Source organism: Syngnathus typhle, linkage group LG13 (assembly GCF_033458585.1).
Source record: "Syngnathus typhle isolate RoL2023-S1 ecotype Sweden linkage group LG13, RoL_Styp_1.0, whole genome shotgun sequence".
Classification (NCBI taxonomy): Eukaryota; Metazoa; Chordata; class Actinopteri; order Syngnathiformes; family Syngnathidae; genus Syngnathus; species Syngnathus typhle.
The window spans coordinates 3,790,521-3,811,937 of record NC_083750.1 but is presented as its reverse complement, the minus strand read 5'-3'; the positions used below and the strand labels follow the sequence as shown (position 1 = coordinate 3,811,937).

Genomic DNA, 21,417 nt, shown 5'->3' with positions numbered 1-21,417 from the left:
CAGTACAGCTCATCCTTCGATAGCTCAGTTGGTAGAGCGGAGGACTGTAGATCTTGTTGGTATCCTTAGGTAGCTGCTTCAAATCCGGTTTGAATGAGTTCATTTTTTCTCAGACTGCACACTGAGCTATTCACCCACCAGTTTGGGAGATTGTTGCATTTGTCTGTGCATGTAGCTATATTGAAAAGTATCCTTCGATAGCTCAGTGGGTAGAGCGGAGGACTGTAGAACTTGTTGATATCCTTAGGTCGCTGGTTCAAATCCGGCCGGAAGGACTCCATCTTTTCTCATACTGAACTATTGAAGTACCAACCAATTTGGGAGTTTTTTGCATTTGTCCGTTCATGTAGCTACAGTACAGCTCATCCTTCGATAGCTCAGTTGGTAGAGCGGAGGACTGTAGATCTTGTTGGTATCCTTAGGTAGCTGCTTCAAATCCGGTTTGAATGAGTTCATTTTTTCTCAGACTGCACACTGAGCTATTCAATTACCCACCAGTTTGGGAGATTGTTGCATTTGTCTGTGCATGTAGCTACATTGAAAAGTATCCTTCGATAGCTCAGTGGGTAGAGCGGAGGACTGTAGAACTTGTTGATATCCTTAGGTCGCTGGTTCAAATTCGGCTCGAAGGACTCCATCTTTTCTCATACTGAACTATTGAAGTACCAACCAATTTGGGAGTTTTTTGCATTTGTCCGTTCATGTAGCTACAGTACAGCTCATCCTTCGATAGCTCAGTTGGTAGAGCGGAGGACTGTAGATCTTGTTGGTATTCTTAGGTAGCTGCTTCAAATCCAGTTTGAAGGAGTTCATTTTTTCTCAGACTGCACACTGAGCTATTCAATTACCCACCAGTTTGGGAGATTGTTGCATTTGTCTGTGCATGTAGCTATATTGAAAAGTATCCTTCGATAGCTCAGTGGGTAGAGCGTAGGACTGTAGAACTTGTTGATATCCTTAGGTCGCTGGTTCAAATCCGGCTCGAAGGACTTTATCTTTTCTCATACTGAACTATTGAAGTACCAACCAATTTGGGAGTTTTTTGCATTTGTCCGTTCATGTAGCTACAGTACAGCTCATCCTTCGATAGCTCAGTTGGTAGAGCGGAGGACTGTAGATCTTGTTGGTATCCTTAGGTAGCTGCTTCAAATCCGGTTTGAATGAGTTCATTTTTTCTCAGACTGCACACTGAGCTATTCAATTACCCACCAGTTTGGGAGATTGTTGCATTTGTCTGTGCATGTAGCTATATTGAAAAGTATCCTTCGATAGCTCAGTGGGTAGAGCGGAGGACTGTAGAACTTGTTGATATCCTTAGGTCGCTGGTTCAAATCCGTCTCGAAGGACTCCATCTTTTCTCATACTGAACTATTGAAGTACCAACCAATTTGGGAGTTTTTTGCATTTGTCCGTTAATGTAGCTACAGTACAGCTCATCCTTCGATAGCTCAGTTGGTAGAGCGGAGGACTGTAGATCTTGTTGGTATTCTTAGGTAGCTGCTTCAAATCCAGTTTGAAGGAGTTCATTTTTTCTCAGACTGCACACTGAGCTATTCAATTACCCACCAGTTTGGGAGATTGTTGCATTTGTCTGTGCATGTAGCTATATTGAAAAGTATCCTTCGATAGCTCAGTGGGTAGAGCGGAGGACTGTAGAACTTGTTGATATCCTTAGGTCGCTGGTTCATATCCGGCTCGAAGGACTCCATCTTTTCTCATACTGAACTATTGAAGTACCAACCAATTTGGGAGTTTTTTGCATTTGTCCGTTCATGTAGCTACAGTACAGCTCATCCTTCGATAGCTCAGTTGGTAGAGCGGAGGACTGTAGATCTTGTTGGTATTCTTAGGTAGCTGCTTCAAATCCAGTTTGAAGGAGTTCATTTTTTCTCAGACTGCACACTGAGCTATTCAATTACCCACCAGTTTGGGAGATTGTTGCATTTGTCTGTGCATGTAGCTATATTGAAAAGTATCCTTCGATAGCTCAGTGGGTAGAGCGGAGGACTGTAAAACTTGTTGATATCCTTAGGTCGCTGGTTCAAATCCGGCTCGAAGGACTTCATCTTTTCTCATACTGAACTATTGAAGTACCAACCAATTTGGGAGTTTTTTGCATTTGTCCGTTCATGTAGCTACAGTACAGCTCATCCTTCGATAGCTCAGTTGGTAGAGCGGAGGACTGTAGATCTTGTTGGTATTCTTAGGTAGCTGCTTCAAATCCAGTTTGAAGGAGTTCATTTTTTCTCAGACTGCACACTGAGCTATTCAATTACCCACCAGTTTGGGAGATTGTTGCATTTGTCTGTGCATGTAGCTATATTGAAACGTATCCTTCGATAGCTCAGTGGGTAGAGCGGAGGACTGTAGAACTTGTTGATATCCTTAGGTCGCTGGTTCAAGTCCGGCTCGAAGGACTCCATCTTTTCTCATACTGAACTATTGAAGTACCAACCAATTTGGGAGTTTTTTGCATTTGTCCGTTAATGTAGCTACAGTACAGCTCATCCTTCGATAGCTCAGTTGGTAGAGCGGAGGACTGTAGATCTTGTTGGTATTCTTAGGTAGCTGCTTCAAATCCAGTTTGAAGGAGTTCATTTTTTCTCAGACTGCACACTGAGCTATTCAATTACCCACCAGTTTGGGAGATTGTTGCATTTGTCTGTGCATGTAGCTATATTGAAAAGTATCCTTCGATAGCTCAGTGGGTAGAGCGCAGGACTGTAGAACTTGTTGATATCCTTAGGTCGCTGGTTCAAATCCGGCTCGAAGGACTTCATCTCTTCTCATACTGAACTATTGAAGTACCAACCAATTTGGGAGTTTTTTGCATTTGTCCGTTCATGTAGCTACAGTACAGCTCATCCTTCGATAGCTCAGTTGGTAGAGCGGAGGACTGTAGATCTTGTTGGTATCCTTAGGTAGCTGCTTCAAATCCGGTTTGAATGAGTTCATTTTTTCTCAGACTGCACACTGAGCTATTCACCCACCAGTTTGGGAGATTGTTGCATTTGTCTGTGCATGTAGCTATATTGAAAAGTATCCTTCGATAGCTCAGTGGGTAGAGCGCAGGACTGTAGAACTTGTTGATATCCTTAGGTCGCTGGTTCAAATCCGGCTCGAAGGACTCCATCTTTTCTCATACTGAACTATTGAAGTACCAACCAATTTGGGAGTTTTTTGCATTTGTCCGTTCATGTAGCTACAGTACAGCTCATCCTTCGATAGCTCAGTTGGTAGAGCGGAGGACTGTAGATCTTGTTGGTATTCTTAGGTAGCTGCTTCAAATCCAGTTTGAAGGAGTTCATTTTTTCTCAGACTGCACACTGAGCTATTCAATTACCCACCAGTTTGGGAGATTGTTGCATTTGTCTGTGCATGTAGCTATATTGAAAAGTATCCTTCGATAGCTCAGTGGGTAGAGCGGAGGACTGTAGAACTTGTTGATATCCTTAGGTCGCTGGTTCAAATCCGGCTCGAAGGACTTCATCTTTTCTCATACTGAACTATTGAAGTACCAACCAATTTGGGAGTTTTTTGCATTTGTCCGTTCATGTAGCTACAGTACAGCTCATCCTTCGCTAGCTCAGTTGGTAGAGCGGAGGACTGTAGATCTTGTTGGTATTCTTAGGTAGCTGCTTCAAATCCAGTTTGAAGGAGTTCATTTTTTCTCAGACTGCACACTGAGCTATTCAATTACCCACCAGTTTGGGAGATTGTTGCATTTGTCTGTGCATGTAGCTATATTGAAAAGTATCCTTCGATAGCTCAGTGGGTAGAGCGGAGGACTGTAGAACTTGTTGATATCCTTAGGTCGCTGGTTCAAATCCGGTTCGAAGGACTCCATCTTTTCTCATACTGAACTATTGAAGTACCAAACAATTTGGGAGTTTATTGCATTTGTCCGTTCATGTAGCTACAGTACAGCTCATCCTTCGATAGCTCAGTTGGTAGAGCGGAGGACAGTAGATCTTGTTGGTATCCTTAGGTAGCTGCTTCAAATCCAGTTTGAATGAGTTCATTTTTTCTCAGACTGCACACTGAGCTATTCACCCACCAGTTTGGGAGATTGTTGCATTTGTCTGTGCATGTAGCTATATTGAAAAGTATCCTTCGATAGCTCAGTGGGTAGAGCGGAGGACTGTAGAACTTGTTGATATCCTTAGGTCGCTGGTTCAAATTCGTCTCGAAGGACTTCATTTTTCCTCATACTGAACTATTGAAATACCCACCAATTTTTTTTTTTTTCCATTTGTCTGTTCATGTAGATACAGTTCAGTTTGTCTTTATATCCTTATCCCAATAGCTCACTTGGTAGAGCGTAGGACTGTAAAATTCGATGACCTCTTTAAGTCGCTGGTTCAGATCCAGCTGGTGGAAGTTTAGTTTTTCTCAGACTGCAAACTGAACTATTGCAAGAAAAATCTACCAGTTTGGGAGTTTGTTGCATTTGTTTGTTCATGTAGCCAACCTGTGATCTATAATTCGATAGCTCAGTTAGTAGAGCCGAGCCCTGTAGCAGATGTTGGTAGTCTTAGGTTGCTGATTCAAGTCCAATTTGAAGGAGTACCTTTTCTCATACTGCACACTGAAATAATGCAAGAAAAATAAACGGAGTCTCCTTAGTTTTGTGTACTTATAGACTGAAATATACCATACTTCAACCTGTCCTTCCATTTTTTTTTCATGTTCTAAAGGCTTATCCAAAAGAGAAATAAGGAGAATTCTGAGATTGCATACTCGCAGGAGCGGCTCGGTGGCGCGCTGGGTAGCATGTCCGCCTCACAGTTAGGAGGGTGCGGGTCCGATTCCACCTCCAGCCCTCCCTGTGTGGAGTTTGCATGTTCTCCCCGGGCCATGTCCCTAGGCGTGAGTGCGAATGCGAGTGCGTATGGTTGTTTGTCTGCCTGCGATTGGCTGGCAACCGGTTCGGGGTGTCCCCCGCCTACTGCCCGATGACGGCTGGGATAGGCTCCAGCACGCCCACGACCCCCGTGGGGACTAAGCGTTACAGAAAACGGATGGATGGATGGATGCATACTCGCAATGCCAGATAAATGAAACTGAGTGCAAGAAAAATCAAACAGACTTTTGTTTATGTGGTTCACAGACTAAAATATACCGTACGCCAGAGATGGGACCAAATCACACATGTGCAAGTCTCAAGTGAGTCTCAAGTCTTAACCTTCAAGTCTCAAGTAAGCCCCAAGTCATTTTTTTCTTGGGCAAATCAAGTCAAGTCCTTAAATAGGTCAAGTCAAGTCCTGAAATAGGTCAAGTCAAGTCCAAGTCATGAAAAGACAAGATATAAGTAACTTTAAGTAACCATCATTGTCCAATGTGTTTAACCTGTTTAAAAAATATGACAATAATTTGGATTTGCACTGTAATTACTGATATTCAGTAAAATACACCATGGAATCAAACAAAAAAGAAATTACCTCATACAATGATTGACAGCTCAATCCAAACAAATGAACGTGTGCCGACAGTGTCTGACACATTTAAGTTGCAAATATAAAAAAATAATCTGAAAAAAATCTGAAAGAAGAAACACATTAAAGAGCATTAGAAACGTTCTATGTTTCATCTGTAACATCAGGAGACACTAGAGGTCTATAAACTTCAAACGGACAAAGTTTGAAGTTGTCGTCTGGCTGTCTGAAATGTTTCTGTTGCATATCTTGCACTGTACTGTCCGTCTTTTGCCATCATAAAGGTAATTAGGATAGCCGAAGGTACCGCTCCCGCTGACGTGTTTGTGCATGTCTGATATAAAGGGGCGTGATTCTCCAATAAACACGTTCGGTAGGTAGAGAGGGCACAACTGATTGATTGACAGGGTAACGATCCAGTCATGGCATCCCCATTCTCAGCCTGCGCTCCTACCGTGTTATCAATGTTACTTTTTAAATGTATTATTCATTTTATATTCAAACTGAAAACATAAGCTAAATAAGACTGAAGTCATTCAAGTCATCGTGTCCCAAGTCAAGTCAAGCCCCGAGTCTTTAACTTCCAAGTCCAAGTCGAGTCTCAAGTTTTTTTTATTTTCGTCAAGTCACAAGTCATCAAAACAGCGACTCGAGTAGACTCGAGGCCAAGTCACAGTGACTCGGGTCCCCATCTCTGATTATTACAACGTAATTAGAATTCTAAATTCAAAAGCAGATTTTAAATGTTTGTGTGTTCTTGCCAGATCTTTATTCTAGTCTGCCAACTGCCTCACGCATCCCAATGTGGTAGCCCAGCCGAAGTAGTCATGGACACTCGCTATGTCATGGATCGGAATGGAGCAGGGCGACCAAATGCAGCTTGGATCAAGGTTTATTGGTGAACTCAAAGACAGACTATAAGAAGCTCGACTAGGGACAAGACAAACTGAAAAAAAAAAGACAAGATAAAGACAGGAACGACGACGACAGACGAGAACAATCCGACAGGGGTGTGACACGCAGACAGGATTTATATACACGACAGGTAACGAGAGGCAAGTGACTGTGATTAGTACATAGATTGGGAGTAGACACAGGAAGGGAGGGGCGAGCACACAGACACTGACACTCTAGAGACCCCACAAACCGGGGGTGGCCACAGAGTCCAAAGTACCGTGTTTTCCGCACTATAAGGCGCACATAAAAAATTACAATTTACTCAAAAAAAACACAGTGCGCCTTATAATGCAGAGCACCTTATATATGGATAAAATGATGAATTTGTTGATCCATACTGGTTGTACACAGCGCTCTGCCAAAATGCATCAGTACGTTTTAGTACGACTAGTAAATTACAAGGTCGCATCGCTTTCAGCATTACGGCAACCGTGGACAGGGGCGTCACCGAAGTAAGCTACTACTGGTCAATCAAATTTTTTTCTATGGGCTAGAATCGCTTGATTGACATACATGTAAGCATATCGAGAGCCAGACACAGGGAACCACACTCCGCACTCCCCCTCACCGCAGCAAGCCCGGCATCAAAGCTAAGAAGCTAATCAATGCATTATGTATTATAGGGAAATGTACTTTCGGCAGTTTGCAAACACATTTGATTAAGGCTGCGTTAGACACATATAATCATATCAATATAATTTCTAGTAGTAGTGTGGTCGCTTAATAAGTGGAAAGGAATGTGCAGACTACATGAATTTGTTTTTTTCAAAGTATTGTGGAACAGGATGTCCAGAAAGGGAGGATATCTCAAGGCCGATGGGGAACGCGAAAAACAACTCGTCTTTGTGGTCCAGACACCTGTGCTGAGCAGGGGAAAACCCAAACGAGGAGGAGATGACCATCGACCAATCACCACACAATAATTTGCATGCTTGAATATTCATATTGTGTTTCTTTAAAACTGGGCAACCCGGAAGAATGTGTCGTCTTTCTGGTCACGAAGGCACACGAGTTTTTGTGTTAAGGACCCAAGACCCAGGCGCCTGTATTAGCTTGCTTTGTCAGGATTAAACAATTGGTAAATTCGGCCTAATTGATCTACTGGTCTTCTCTTTGACAGAACGAACTCGCAAAATTGTTAGGTGCGCCAGTGTGTGGATTAGAACATAGCAATTCTTGTGTTAAGTGTTGATCACAATTTGGAGTCAGATCAATAGCTAAAATCCGTACCCTAACAGTATCAAAGCACGCACTCGCTTTTTTCTTTTAATCTAAAGACAGTTCATGACCAGCAAAAACGGTGTCAACTCTGTTTAGCGGAAAGCGGAATATGCAATGTACACAAAAGGCAACTACCGTGTTTTTCCATGCAAAATGCGCCCCTGTGCATAACCCTAAAAATGACATGTCGGTGCTAGAAAAAAGCCTCTACCCATGTATAATACGCACCCAAATTTTAACTCTTACTTAAGTCCGTAAACGTAAAATTATTTCAGAAAAAAGATGTTATTCTGCCGGTCAGTACCACTGCGCATGCGCTAGCAAACTCGATAGCGAAGAAACAAGGAACAAGGCAAAGTGTTGTGAAATAAAATATTACCTGTAATACGCATTTAGGTAGAGAACTGAACTCTCGCTCTTTATATACGTAGCTGACGTGTCTTGCGCATCCGTTCTGCGCATCTGTAATGGCGGCCTCCGTATGATATCCGGTTTGCGATGGAGATTAAAAAACAAACAAGATTTGACAATAACACACCATCAAGGATTGCACCATCGTATCAAACGATGTGTCTTCAATTATGAATTTTACTGACTAAGTGTGTTGGGCAGGATGGCTGAATGCGACGCGCGATTGACAACAATCAAGAAGAAAGGCGTGATTACAAGTTTTATTTCGAGAGAGATTTTCTTTAAAAATTGTTGTACCCATGCATAATGCACACCCCAGATTTTAGGACAATAAATTAGTTAAATTTTGCGCATTATGCATGGAAAAACACGGTATATTTTTTTTTCTTGTGCGGTCCGGTACCAAATGACCCACGGACCGGTACCGGTCCGCGGCCCGGTGGTTGGGGACCCCTGCGTTAGATTGTCGCTAGTATTAGCGGCTAATGCCATTCACAGATGGCTTCTGCTGAGTCGTTTTACTCAGCCGACCAACTCTATCCCAGTTAACGTTTCTAAACGCGTCCTTGCTGAACACTTTCGCCAACTGTGATCAAAGTTCCACTTTTCTGTATCCACTTGAATGTCTTTCAGCGTCCTGGTCGCCTCCATCTCCTTTCTCTTCTTTCGATCTCCCATGACCTCTCACCCTGGATGTGATTCACACATTTATAACAGCAGTTATACAACACAAATGTATAAGTCTAACCCTATATTTTCACGTCTTATGATACAAACACATTCAAACAGAAATTATGTAAAAAAAACAAAAACATATGCGTAATAAGATCTCCCAATATTCAACTTTGTAACATTATCACAATTAAATATAGTTTAACTTTAAAAACGTTTGAAATCTTTTCTCTTTAAGAAAATGTAAGATGAATGGCAGGTGAGTTGTTTTAACATTAGGTATTCCATCCATCCATTTTCTGAACCGCTTAGTCCCTCCCCACGGGGCTCGCGGGAGTGCTGGAGCCTATCCCAGCCGTCATTGAGCAATAGGCGGAGGACACCCTGAACCCGTTGCCAGCCAATCACAGGGCACACAGAGACAAACAACCATTCGCACTCGCACTCACACCTAGGGACAATTTGGAGTCTTCAATCGGCCTACCAAGCATGTTTTTGGGTTGTGGGAGGAAACCGGAGTGCCCGGAGAAAACCCACGCGGGCCTGGGGAGAACATGCAAACTCCACACAGGGAGGGCCGGAGGTGGAATCAAACCCGCACCCTCCTAACTGTGAGGAGGACGTGCTACCCAGTGCCACATCAGGTATTGATCAGGTGATATCGAGCTGATACCTGCCATATTTCAAGGTATTGGGTACTCATGAAGGTAGTCGATACCAGGTGCTGATAATTTAGGCAAAACAATTGGACATTGAGTGAATCCTTCTTGTCAGTGGTTTACACTGCGACAGTTTAACATGTCAGCACATCTACCAGATGTCAGTCAGAAAAAAAATGTCCCGCTTTCTAAAATCTCAATCTTAAAACCCAAAGTGACGCCGCTATTGCAGAACAAAATTGAAATCCCTCGTTGTGATATTTAGTAGATGGCAGGCCTTCAACATACAGATACTCTGAATACAAATCATTGCAACATTTTTAAGCAGCTCTCAAACACATTCATTCTTGACACGACCACCGCCAACAATAATGACTTGCTTTATAACATTTCGGGCTTGAGTTTGACACCTGTGGGTTAGATGAAGAGGCAGCGGTCTTTGGCGTTTCTTATAGAGCAAGCGGCTATTGATTCAAATAGCCCGCTTGTACACATTACCGCCTTGTGCAAATATTTAACCTACCGTAATTTTCGGACTATAAATCGCTCCGGAGTATAAATCGCATTTTGGGGGGCAATTTATTCGACAAAATCCAACACCAAGAACAGACATGAACGAGCAACAACAGGCTAAAGGATACGGTATGCTAACGTGACAAACACAAACGAGGAGCTGAGAACGGGCCTGACGTAACATTCAGTTATTTAAAAAAAATTATTACATTAATAACACGTTTATAAAACCATCTGTGTCACTCCAATTCATTAAATCCATCGATCGTCCTTTCTCAACAATGCCGTGTGCCGCGCCGCAGTTCAAATTATTTCACAGGCCCATACAACGATATATAAACTATATTTTAAATAACTATCACATAAACAACAATATTATCAAACCATTTGTGTCACTCCAAATCATTAAATCCATCAATCAAATTTCTCGTCTTTTATCGATTGCCCTTTGTCAACAATGCCGTGTGGCGCCCCGCAGTTCAAATTATTCCACAGGCCCATACAACGATATATAAACTACCGTTTTTTTTCCATGTACAATGCGCCCGCCCCCATGTATAATACGCACCCTAAAAATGGCATGTCAATGCTGGAAAAAGCCTGTACCCATGTATAATACGCACCCAAATTTTTACTTTTTTTTGGTTTTTTTTAAAGTCCCAATGATCGTCTCACACACACCTGGGTGTGGTGGAATTTGTCCTCTGCATTTGACCCATCCTCGTGTGATTTTGATCCATCCCCTGGGGGAGAGGGGAGCAGTGAGCAGCAGCGGCGCCGCGCTCGGGAATCATTTGGTGATCTAACCCCCCCAATTCCAACCCTTAATGCTGTGATGTTTTCACCAATTCACGACCATGGTCCATTGGGCGCTGTTGTACTGGACTGCCCTTACACCTGTCGATGGACCCCGTGGAGGCTATTTTGTGTGTTTTGGGGTGTTCTCTTGTATTGAGGGCTGCTGGTTGGCCGCTGTTACTTTTTTTCCTTTGTCTTTTAGCTTTGATGGCTTTTATCTTGTGCACTTTCTGACTTTCTTTGTTGTGCCGTTGTGTGGCAACCTTATGAGAGCCTATTGAGTTGCGCTCATGTTTTTCTTTCTGTGTTTTTGTCCATTCGGCGATGCTGGTGCCTTCTACCGCACCTCGGTACCTTTTCGGATCGGATTTTTTTTTTTTTATGCATGTCTTTTGTATACCCACTCTGTGGTATGGATACTGCTGGGGCCTGAATTTCCCCACCCCTGGGGATCAATAAATATTCATTCAATCAATCAATCAATCAATCAATCAATCAATCAATCAATCAATCAATCAATCAGTTTGCTTTGATATCTTTTAATAGATGATTTGTACAAGCAAAATAATTTAAGAGAACAATTTATTTTCTAGTATTTTTAATTGAATTTTCTGTTTTATGTAAATAAATTGGTGTTTATTGCCTACTTGAATATTATGTTATAATTTTGAACATTCGAAAGTTCAGTTGGTACAAAAAGTAGCAGCAACATATAGAATTGAAAATGGATTATGGCAAAGGCACTCCTGGTTTTTGCAAATATTACATACACGTGTGCATCCAATCAAGATAATTACCCTGGTATGATGTGTGTAGTTTGTTCTTGGTGGAGTCATTTTTTATTTGACAGTTGATGTTTGGCTGTATTAGCCTAGCCTTGACTAAAACTACTACATTAGGAATACACGGTGCCACCAAATACACTTATTTTCTTTTATAATTATCATAGTACTTTTCTGCTCCTTTTACTTCAATTTATTTAAATATTACTAATTTCCCTTTTGTAAACACCCCAAAAAAATAACCTTTGACTGTCATTTTGGAAACGATAAGGTAATGATTTCAAGTCTATAAAAAAAAGAAAAGGAAAAGAAACAGCAGACAAGTGCTTTTTAAATAACCACTTTTGGTTTTAATGATTACAATCCAAAACATTTGTACATTTTCAACTTTAAAAAATGGATGACATTTTCTGTATGTTTGTCTACTACTATTTGTCTGACACTAACTGCTATATGGAAACGAATAAAATGAACATATGTTGGGGAAAAGGCTTGTTTTGATCCATGATTTGTGATGAAATTAAAGAGCGCCACTCGTCCCGCTTCCACAACAAGCACATCTTAAGAAAAACATGGATAACAATACTGATAAACAACGGGTTCCGGAGCCATGGAGAATATTCAGGACCCGGCGCGGTGGAGAAGTGGCATTAACTAGCCTTCAAGTAAAACGGGATATCCTAGTGCAGTGCAGTTGCCTCACCTGTATTCTTGTTTATGTGTGCATGTGCGCGTGTATATATCAGGGATGAGAATGGCAAATGTGAAAAAACACTAAAATGTAGCCGGAGGTCTGAGGGGCCGACTGGGGGTCGTGTGTATACACACACACACGCGCGTGTATGTGTGTGTATATATGTAAAAATATACACACACACACACACGTGTATATATATCATTGAAGATTTATTCTTTAACGATATCATGACAATAGCGTCACATTAGCTTACATGTAACATCATGTTACTTTCTAAACCCACATGCTTGTAAAAGTAAAAACGTACCTTTGTGATTTTTTGTTTTGATATGCTCCTTAATGTTCCTAGCGCCGCGACCTCCATAGCTGATAATATCTTGACAGAGAATACACAAAACCTTCCGCGCAACATCTACTTTACGAATATGTCAGGCACGTGGTTACGGACTGTGTTCCGAGTTGTACGATGACGCTGCTCTCAAACCATGCCCATCTGAAGCAGTTCTTAATCCCGTTCGGCTTCTCTATTTCCCTGGCACGATCCTCATGGTGGCAAAAACCTTTGCTGAGTAGGCCCTAGATCTATCTAACTAAATAACTCGTCTACAAGTGATGAAAACCCAATCGCAAATTCACATTGTGGCGGTGTCAAAACACTAGTTCTCCACGTAAGTTAAGTTAACAAGTGGAAATGATGTGACGAAAGTAGCGCCGAAATGCCGCCGAAAGTAAGGCGGATGTTGTCGCATCACTGCTGCCAGTGAGTTAGGTTTACAGAGGCATGATACTTTCGACGGAAAAAAACACGGAAATGCGCAGATCCGCGGAAAATTCTCATCCCTGATATATGTGTAGTCACATCAGTTGTGGCTGGCCCCCTACATGATGGCGCAGGACGTCTTGCCAGGCTGTGCGCCGCCGTCCATTTTCTCTGCCTCCAAGATCATCCGGCGAAAAACCTCCACGGCCGTCTGCACACACAGCCGCACACTCCATGTCTCTCACATACAATACTTCCAACCATGAGATAAAACATCTTTGGGAATATTTTTTGTTCATCATCCCCAAGCTCCTACAACAAATGGCGAGTTCTCCAAAAATGAGCCACATCACCACCAAGTACCTGGTTTTCTTTGGCCGAGGATTCCATGAAGGCAGCGTTCCAAGAGTCTGCTAATGCTTTCCCCTCTTCGCAGCTGATTACTCTAGAACATAAAAATCAGGGCCACAATATTAGGTACACCTGTTTCCATTCACGGCAAATAATTTGATGATGTACCTCTCCATGTGCAGATCGTTTTTGTTTCCAACGAGCATGATGGGAACTCTGTGGCGCGGGGGAAGTAAAATGACACGTTTTGATACCGTTTTGGGCTCTGGAACAAGTCGATGACGTTGTACTCACTGAACTTTCCCCACCATGTCCAGCAGTTTTTCATGAATCACTTGGACCACTTCAAAGCTGCAAGAAAAAATAGGTCATTTTGCCGCTATGTTCTCCACTGTTAACGAAAGTAAAAGCACACCTTTTATTGGATGTCACGGAATAGACTAGGATGTAGCCATTTATATCTATGGAGTACGTCTGAGGGAAGATGGAATATTCATCCTGTGGAGATAGAACAATACAATAGTACAATAAAAGACTGATGCATGTTAGTTGTACATCGCACAGCCGATCAATATATGAATTACAAGGATTACAGTCTATGACAAAAATAGCAAAAAATATTATCAGTGTGAAGTCCGGCAGTGTATATTTATTTTTCTCAGCATTCTGATACATGTATGGAAAGAGTACGACCTGTCCTGCCGTGTCCACCAGCTGGAGATGATATTCTTGTCCATTTATCGTGATCATCTTAGTAAACGCTGCAGGCAGGAGAAGAAAAAGAAAAACGTATGAGACGGTGGAACGTCTTTACTTCCGTTTTGGAGTGGATCCATCACGAGTGGGTTCACCGGGTGCAGGGACGGGTCGATATTGTGCCTGTGGAGAACGCTGACACTTGGCTTTTACAGTAACTGCTTCCTAGTTATTTATAGAGCCATACCACGTGCTTGCCAGGATTGGTAAAAAATGATGAGGCCTTCAGGAAAACTTTGGGCTGTGGAATCAATGGAGTCTTTGAAGCATCTGCTGGACTGTTGGAGATTTGACAGACATTGCTGAAGATATCGTCCTATTATGGAAAATGCACTCTGAATGGCTGGAATGGAAATAGACTACTTGTTCATTCATCAAGTGCAAATAACCACGTAAATCTTTAGTTATCTCATTTAGCTAGGTAAAGAGCCACCATTTTCAAGTGACTGCAGTATCAGGGGGAATTTGTGTTTAGTGATGTGTCCGCTGATTTCACCACATCCACTGAGCCTTTTAAATTGATCAATTCCATCCTAGGGCTTATCCCAGCTGACATTATTCAAGAGGCACGGTACACCCTGGTCTGGTTGCCAGCCTATCGCAGGACAAAAAGGCATTCACACTCGCATTCATTCATATGGACAATACAGAGCAGCGATTCTGTGTGGCGGACTAGTCGTACGCACGGTCCCTCTAGTGGTATAACAAAGAATGTGCATCATCTAATAGTGACCTAAAATAGTAACATTAAATATACTTTATTAATAATAGTGAATATACTTTTTAGGACTAAAAGGTGGAGAACCCAGAGATGAAAGGGAGAATATTCAAACTGTATTTCACCAGCTTGTGATGAACTGTTGATTTGACAAAGAAAATGCCTAGCTTTGTGGGAACTTGCATGCACTTTGCATTTTTTTTTTTTAGTCGATGTGGATAACAACAGTCTTACTCGGCGATGCTATTGGAATGGGTTCGTGGTGAGACCGCACCACTTCCCCAAAATGGACTAAGTTCAGCCAGAGTCAAATCAGTGTATAAAGCATTTAGTATTTCAGGATCGTTAGAGTATTTTGATGAAGGCGTGTCACAGAGTATTATGACATCTGGGAACTACTTTAAATTGTGAGAAACAATTGCATTTGTGTTAAAATTTGGTTGAATTTGCAAACCCTAAGCAATTCTCCTATGCAAATTCACAACGAATAAAATTCTGATTATAAATAGGACCACAAAATTGACATTGTCATTATCCTTATCACATACTTACTATTTTCTATTGTGGGGTCATAGGAGTCGACAAACTGGCCCTCGACAAACTGAATGGTCAAAGAGGATTTTCCTGTAAAAGAAGAAAACACATATGGTTTAATGGTTTTGCATCATCATAGAAATATTCACACCCTCGGTGAACAAGAACAATTAGTGTAAATGTAACCAAGCATTTACCTACTTTTGGCCTACCCAGTTCATTGGCATCACAATTTATAGTTATATAAACGCATTAACCCTTAGAACATTTGGTTCTCACTGCTGATGAGTTAATGTAGCATTGTCTATGGCAGGATTATGGAACTAAAAAAAAAAAGACACTATTAACGGAAGAGTCAAGCATCCATCACGCTACCCTTAATTTTTCAACTGCGCCAGCTCGCAGTGACATGACCAGCCAGTCATGCGTCAAATCCATCCGCTCGTCGCACATTAGCGTAAGCCGAAGGGGTGTGTGTGGTTTTGTCGTTTGAAGGCGAAAGTATGCCAAAAATGTTGACCGTTTTGGTTTTAAGGCGGAGGCCTGGTGCCGGGGACGCCTTCACCTGGCGTAGGGAGGGATGCTGTGAGTACCCAGGGCCCGCTACAGCCTAGCCCCGGCCGGAGCATGCATCCTTTTGCCGGGAAGGAACAACCCAAGTCTCGTCGTGTAACCGGTTCTTACCTACGGATCGGTATCCGAGGATGGCGAGCTTTCGTGACTTAGGCTGCGGCATGTCTCGCTCTGGTTATCGCATCGAGTCCTCGCGGATGACCGCAACCTCCAACCGGAATGGCACCCGAATCTCAAGGAGCGCAACGAATGGCACATACAGCCCCAGTCCACACAACCGGCGATGTCCTCTGCGTTGTTTCTGAGATTTGTGGCCGGACACCCGGAAGAGATTTACGGAGGTTTTTTCAGGTCTTACGCGGGAAGCTTTTGGTTTTCAGCAACTGCGTCACTCCCCTTCGTATTGTAATGATTTAGTAATTACTGCTCCATCCCAATTGGCCAAATCCAGAAAGAAGGCGTGCTCCAAGGGCGATTGTAAGTGTACGATTGGACAACGTGGCTGTTCGTCATATAATAAGAATTCGGGTCGGGGATGTAATTGGTCGACGCGGACATCGTGACGCGATGACATTTTGAGGGCTCAGGAAGCAGGGATGCTTCTGCGGTCACGACGTTGTCTTGATATAGTTTTACTTTTTCATTCACGATTCATGTTTATTGTATTGTAGATATTATAATACCCCTTACTCTCATCAATAGAGGTTGAGCCGCAGCGATATAAGGTGGTGGGAATTTTCCTTTTGTCAATAAAACGCAATTGTGATCATCTTATTTTTAACAACATCAATTAGAGCTTTCAAATTAAAAGTCGATATAAATAATTTGAAATATTTATTTGAATTACAAACTCTTAATAAGTAAATACATTTACGGTTAGTAAAATTGATCAACTTTTATTTTTTTTATTTTTACACTAATATAATAGTCGAAAGTTGATTTTTTTAAAAGAAATATTATCCGCAAAGTGATTTTGTGATTATTTTGTGTGATTACTTTTATTATCAGTTGTCATGGTAGTGTACTAGCTAAAAAGTAGTACTTATAATACTCTTGCTTGCTTTTTTACACCAACTTTACAAAGAACATCCTAACTGAACAAATAGTTCACTTGTTGTCATGACAGAAGATAGCCAGTAGATGTCCTCTTTGCATCACACATCTCAAATACAACCCACTCAGCGCCAGTCATTCTTCCAAAAACGATTATACTGTATCCCTCTTACATTTCCATGACAACCCCACATCCTAACTACTGTTTACTTCCATCCTTGTTACTATCTAATAAGAAGTCAAACTCAGCCAAAGCCTCTTCCACCAGGGCCACAGGAACCTCAGGCACCATCAATCAGGCGGCCGTTACACACAAACTGATCATTTCAGCTGATAGGATGACGTCCGTTCAACTAAAACACCCGCTTCTTAATATAACCGTGGCTTGGAAAATCAAGCCGCAGGCATGCGACAACGGCGGAGGAAGTGAGGCCACAATTAGTGGGTTAAACCCGACGGGCAGATGGTGGAATACCAGGCAAAGGTGGTGAGAGGATGGCATTGCTCTTTTGACGTTTACTTGCAAGACAGACCCAATGTTTCTCATGCTAATTTTCAATCATTACAAAAGTCATTTTTCTGACCCCCTCTAGCACTCAATTACCAAAACGCCTAAAGCCATAGTGTTTAACCTGCACACACGCTTCTCAGCACACGAGGGAAGAAATCAGCATGTCAGCAGCAGGCCATTTGTTCTCTATGACATTGGCTATGAAAAAAGGGGAGAGTGTATGGAGAAAGCTGTAGGGCACCGACAGTGCATTCCCCACACATCCACAAAATGATGAGCAGAAATAGGTCACGCTGGTAATAATGGCCAAGGATTAGTGTGTGCTGACACAGGCCCGACAATTAATACCCCCTACCCAGAACTAGCAACAGGTGTGTGACAAGATTGTTTCACGGTCATAAAAAGGCTTAAAATTAGTCTTGGTGAAATAATACATTAAGATCTTTGCAACACAGATTGCCAGAAAATGAGGATGATTTGGGATTGAAAACCTTTAACAAATTCAAATCAGAATGGGCTGATTAAGACAATTAAAGGCCAAACAAACTCATCTAAGACCACTAAACAAAAGTCAGCGTGGTCCTGTTGTGGTAAAAATGAGATCGGACTTTGCTCCAAAAGCAATCGGACTCTCCACTTGCTTAACGACCTGTTAGGGATCGGACAGTACAGCCAAGTGTGTTGCGACAGAGACTTTACTGCGGGCGGAGGTAAGGTGGGAGTAGCTGGAGCTGGCGCTGGAGCTGGAGCAGCGATCTGGCTGGGGAAAACAGGCTATTCTGCTGGATCTTCGAATCTTTAAGGAAGTCAGTTTCTCGTGGACCGGAGAGCGAAGCAACATCACGGGACAGACTGACACTCGGCGTTGATATAGCGCTGTCCATGAGCCTGTGGCAGGTGGCGGCGATTCCACTGATAGGGGAGGGCGTGGTCCTGTCACAGGTGGCGCCAGCACGTGACACTACCGTAATTTTCGGACTATAAGTTGCGGGGTTTTTTATAGTTTGGGGGCGACTTATACTCAGGAGCGACTTATATATGTTTTTTTTCACAAATTTTTACTTGATCATTAACACATCACTTACTTACAAGTATAGTTGACCATTTCACATGTTATTTTTAGTATAGTTGATCACTTCACATGCTTTGATATCTTTATCTTGAACATATTCAAAACATGAAAAATAAATAAAGTCATTAGAGAAAAAAATCAAATAAAGTAATTAACACTTTAAAGCCCCATATCTTCTGGACATGTCCTCTGTCACCAGGATGACATAAAGGACGAGACATTTGATCGTTGGATTTAATGATTTGGAGTGACACAAATGGTTTAATAATATTGTTGTTTATGTGATAGTTATTTAAAATATAGTTTATATATTGTTGTATGGGCCTGTGGAATAATTTGAACTGCGGCGCGGCACACGACATTGTTGACAAAGGACGATCGATGGATTTAATGAATTGGAGTGACACAGATGGTTTTATAAACGTGTTATTTATGTAATAGTTTTTTTAAAATAACTGAATGTTACGTCAGGCCCGTTCTCAGCTCCTCGTTTGTGTTTGTCACGTTAGCATACCGTATCCTTTAGCCTGTTGTTGCTCGTTCATGTTTGTTCTTGGTGTTGGATTTTGTCGAATAAATTGCCCCCCAAAATGCGATCTATACCCCGGAGCGACTTATATATGTTTTTTTTCACATTTTTGGGCATTTTATGGCTGGTGCGACTTATACTCCGGAGCGCTTTATAGTCCGAAAATTACGGTAATCCTTTTGCTGTTCTCCATTTTGTTAGGTAACATAAGCAAATTTCCATGTGGACAAAACTAAATTCTTTGGAAGTTCGCAATTCCGCTTGATGATTTGCTATCTTCATTTTCCATTCCATTTTCAGAGATAGGCAAAATAACTATTGGGCTGTAGTAGTGTGATTCCACATTTTAGTTCCAACTGGAATCATTTTTGAGAAAGCCAATAACCCCCCCTAATATGTATCTCCACTCAAAAGTGGAAGACAGTCTTGCGTAATCCTGTAGTCATGCTTTTCTGGTGGACAGGAGTTGGAGCCTTGTCACACTCCGTTAGTATGCCAGCCAGCATGCCAGCCGAAGCAAACGGGCCACATCCTCCAGCTGGACCGGGGCCAGCGACGGGCACCTGGACCCACGCTTGTGAAAACAGAATTGCATATTTAACTCAGAGGAAGGCGCTCACGTCTCAGCATGTGCACGGTACTCTGCTAGTAAAAGAATCTCTACTGCTGTTTTCCTTGAACACACACAATTATTATTTTTTAAACAAAGGTCTATATATATTTTTTTAGGTTGTTTGGATTTGAACAGTTGGCTAGGGTCCAGACTCATGCAGGCCTGAAAAGGCTCTCTCACAAGGTGCGACTGTAGGAGGTCGGTCCAGTTCAAAGTCAAAGATTACCATATCAACGTGTTGAGAAACATTTATGGCAGTGAAACGCTCTGGCAAGTACCATCATTTTCCAGCACGGAGCATTGTCACATCCCATTGTATGAAGCGGCCGCGCCAGAACAATAATCCGCCGTGAAACCGGAACGGATGGAAATGAGACAGTTGAAATATAGCTTGGTCCAGCGCATCTGACGTAAACTGAAGGCCTCGTTCCAACCACTGTCAACGTACAGGCTCAGCACATCTAATGCGGAGCCTCAGCTGCCGTTTTCAAACCGGGAATCCTCCCAGTACCATCCCGCTGCTTCAGAGCTCATTAGTAAATCTCGGCCAGCTAACCCCCGCTGCCCGGCTATGTAGCAGAGTCACTACATTTGTGATCATTTACAGGAATGTACTCAGAGTTTTCGAACCAGGCAATGGTAGGAGGGCTTAGTGGAGAAACAAAGTTGTCACGAAATCTTCAGCATTTATTTTCTGACAGTTTTAATGAGAGTCTTCACTGAACTGAACTTGCGAACTTTTATAAACAAAGACAATTTACGACAAATTAAATTAGCATTGGGTAAATCAAATGGGAGGGCGGCTCGGCGGCGCACTGGTTAGCACGTCCGCCTCACAGTTAGGAGGGTGCCAGTTTGATTCCACCTCCGGTCTTCCCTGTGTGGAGTTTGCATGTTCTTCCCGTGCCTGCGTAGGGATTTTTCTGGGCACTCCGGTTTCCTCCCACATCCCAAGAACATGCTTGGTAGGCCAATTGAGCACTCCAAATTTCCCCTAGATGCGAGTGCGGATGGTTGTTTGTCTCTGTGTGCCCTGCGATCAGCTGGGAACCGGTTCAGGGTGTCCCTCGCCAACTGGCCCATCACTGCTGGGATACGCTCCAGCACGCCTGCAACCCCCGTGGGGACAAGTGGTATAGAAAATTGACGGATGGATGGATGGATGGAAAATCAAATGGACTGAACTGAATTCGCTAACATTTGAAAACAAATTAAATTAGCATTCGCTAAATCAAATGCAAAATAAACTGCTATGCTAACAGTACAGTAGGGCTGTGGGACTCATTTAGCTTCCTCAACGGTGCTTCATCACCCGCCTGTTGCCATCCAAGCCACATTGTCTTCCTTTCTGCTGCCTCAGCAAACTTTGATTCAACCACTTTGGAGCCCAGTTAGCTTCCCTGCGCATGTTGCAGATGTTATCTCGATACGCTGGAGTTAACCTGGATCCCGTGCTCCCCTGGGCGTCGTTATCGTCCATTCATCACGTCGGCCCACTTTGTTTAGCCATTTGTATCTGGCCACATATCTAACTACAGATAGCTAGCCAGACCGAAGCGAGATTAGTGGATAACAAAATAGGCTGCAGGAGTTTCACTTATCTGATAAGGAGGCAAAACAATATTCCAAGAACATGGAGGATGCTTATCTCATTTGTTTCGGGTCTCTTGTCCCTGACTGGCTTCAAAGTTAGTCAAACACAGCGTAATATTGCCTCAGTTTTTTTTTCAAAACCAAACACTGTTTATATTTGAAGATTTACCAAACCATACTGGTTTTTAATAAACATCTAAAATAAAAAA

At 42.4% G+C, this 21,417-nt stretch overlaps 1 protein-coding gene and 12 non-coding genes across 13 annotated transcripts; 12 read left to right on the top strand and 1 right to left on the bottom strand.

Moving 5' to 3' along the window:
• Positions 1 to 191: 191 nt before the first annotated feature.
• Positions 192 to 275, top strand: trnay-gua (transfer RNA tyrosine (anticodon GUA)). Its single transcript is given in 2 exon segments — positions 192 to 228; positions 240 to 275. It is a non-coding gene; the product is annotated as a tRNA-Tyr (tRNA).
• A 273-nt stretch (positions 276 to 548) lies between these two features.
• On the top strand, positions 549 to 632 carry trnay-gua (transfer RNA tyrosine (anticodon GUA)). The gene is given in 2 exon segments: positions 549 to 585; positions 597 to 632. It is a non-coding gene; the product is annotated as a tRNA-Tyr (tRNA).
• Positions 633 to 905: 273 nt separating this feature from the next.
• trnay-gua (transfer RNA tyrosine (anticodon GUA)) lies at positions 906 to 989 on the top strand. Its single transcript is given in 2 exon segments — positions 906 to 942; positions 954 to 989. It is a non-coding gene; the product is annotated as a tRNA-Tyr (tRNA).
• A 273-nt stretch (positions 990 to 1,262) lies between these two features.
• trnay-gua (transfer RNA tyrosine (anticodon GUA)) lies at positions 1,263 to 1,346 on the top strand. The gene is given in 2 exon segments: positions 1,263 to 1,299; positions 1,311 to 1,346. It is a non-coding gene; the product is annotated as a tRNA-Tyr (tRNA).
• Positions 1,347 to 1,619: 273 nt separating this feature from the next.
• On the top strand, positions 1,620 to 1,703 carry trnay-gua (transfer RNA tyrosine (anticodon GUA)). The gene is given in 2 exon segments: positions 1,620 to 1,656; positions 1,668 to 1,703. It is a non-coding gene; the product is annotated as a tRNA-Tyr (tRNA).
• A 273-nt stretch (positions 1,704 to 1,976) lies between these two features.
• On the top strand, positions 1,977 to 2,060 carry trnay-gua (transfer RNA tyrosine (anticodon GUA)). The gene is given in 2 exon segments: positions 1,977 to 2,013; positions 2,025 to 2,060. It is a non-coding gene; the product is annotated as a tRNA-Tyr (tRNA).
• A 273-nt stretch (positions 2,061 to 2,333) lies between these two features.
• On the top strand, positions 2,334 to 2,417 carry trnay-gua (transfer RNA tyrosine (anticodon GUA)). The gene is given in 2 exon segments: positions 2,334 to 2,370; positions 2,382 to 2,417. It is a non-coding gene; the product is annotated as a tRNA-Tyr (tRNA).
• Positions 2,418 to 2,690: 273 nt separating this feature from the next.
• On the top strand, positions 2,691 to 2,774 carry trnay-gua (transfer RNA tyrosine (anticodon GUA)). The gene is given in 2 exon segments: positions 2,691 to 2,727; positions 2,739 to 2,774. It is a non-coding gene; the product is annotated as a tRNA-Tyr (tRNA).
• A 269-nt stretch (positions 2,775 to 3,043) lies between these two features.
• Positions 3,044 to 3,127, top strand: trnay-gua (transfer RNA tyrosine (anticodon GUA)). Its single transcript is given in 2 exon segments — positions 3,044 to 3,080; positions 3,092 to 3,127. It is a non-coding gene; the product is annotated as a tRNA-Tyr (tRNA).
• A 273-nt stretch (positions 3,128 to 3,400) lies between these two features.
• On the top strand, positions 3,401 to 3,484 carry trnay-gua (transfer RNA tyrosine (anticodon GUA)). Its single transcript is given in 2 exon segments — positions 3,401 to 3,437; positions 3,449 to 3,484. It is a non-coding gene; the product is annotated as a tRNA-Tyr (tRNA).
• A 273-nt stretch (positions 3,485 to 3,757) lies between these two features.
• Positions 3,758 to 3,841, top strand: trnay-gua (transfer RNA tyrosine (anticodon GUA)). The gene is given in 2 exon segments: positions 3,758 to 3,794; positions 3,806 to 3,841. It is a non-coding gene; the product is annotated as a tRNA-Tyr (tRNA).
• Positions 3,842 to 4,110: 269 nt separating this feature from the next.
• On the top strand, positions 4,111 to 4,194 carry trnay-gua (transfer RNA tyrosine (anticodon GUA)). Its single transcript is given in 2 exon segments — positions 4,111 to 4,147; positions 4,159 to 4,194. It is a non-coding gene; the product is annotated as a tRNA-Tyr (tRNA).
• A 7,578-nt stretch (positions 4,195 to 11,772) lies between these two features.
• On the bottom strand, positions 11,773 to 16,267 carry rheb (Ras homolog, mTORC1 binding). The gene is made up of 8 exons (XM_061295889.1): positions 15,949 to 16,267; positions 15,283 to 15,354; positions 13,950 to 14,017; positions 13,672 to 13,754; positions 13,551 to 13,607; positions 13,425 to 13,472; positions 13,269 to 13,350; positions 11,773 to 13,116 (listed from the first exon to the last, which is right to left on the bottom strand). Exons 1-8 carry the CDS (start codon positions 15,998 to 16,000, stop codon positions 13,024 to 13,026), a joined length of 555 nt encoding a protein of 184 aa, XP_061151873.1. The 5' UTR covers positions 16,001 to 16,267; the 3' UTR covers positions 11,773 to 13,023.
• Between the last annotated feature and the right edge of the window lie 5,150 nt (positions 16,268 to 21,417).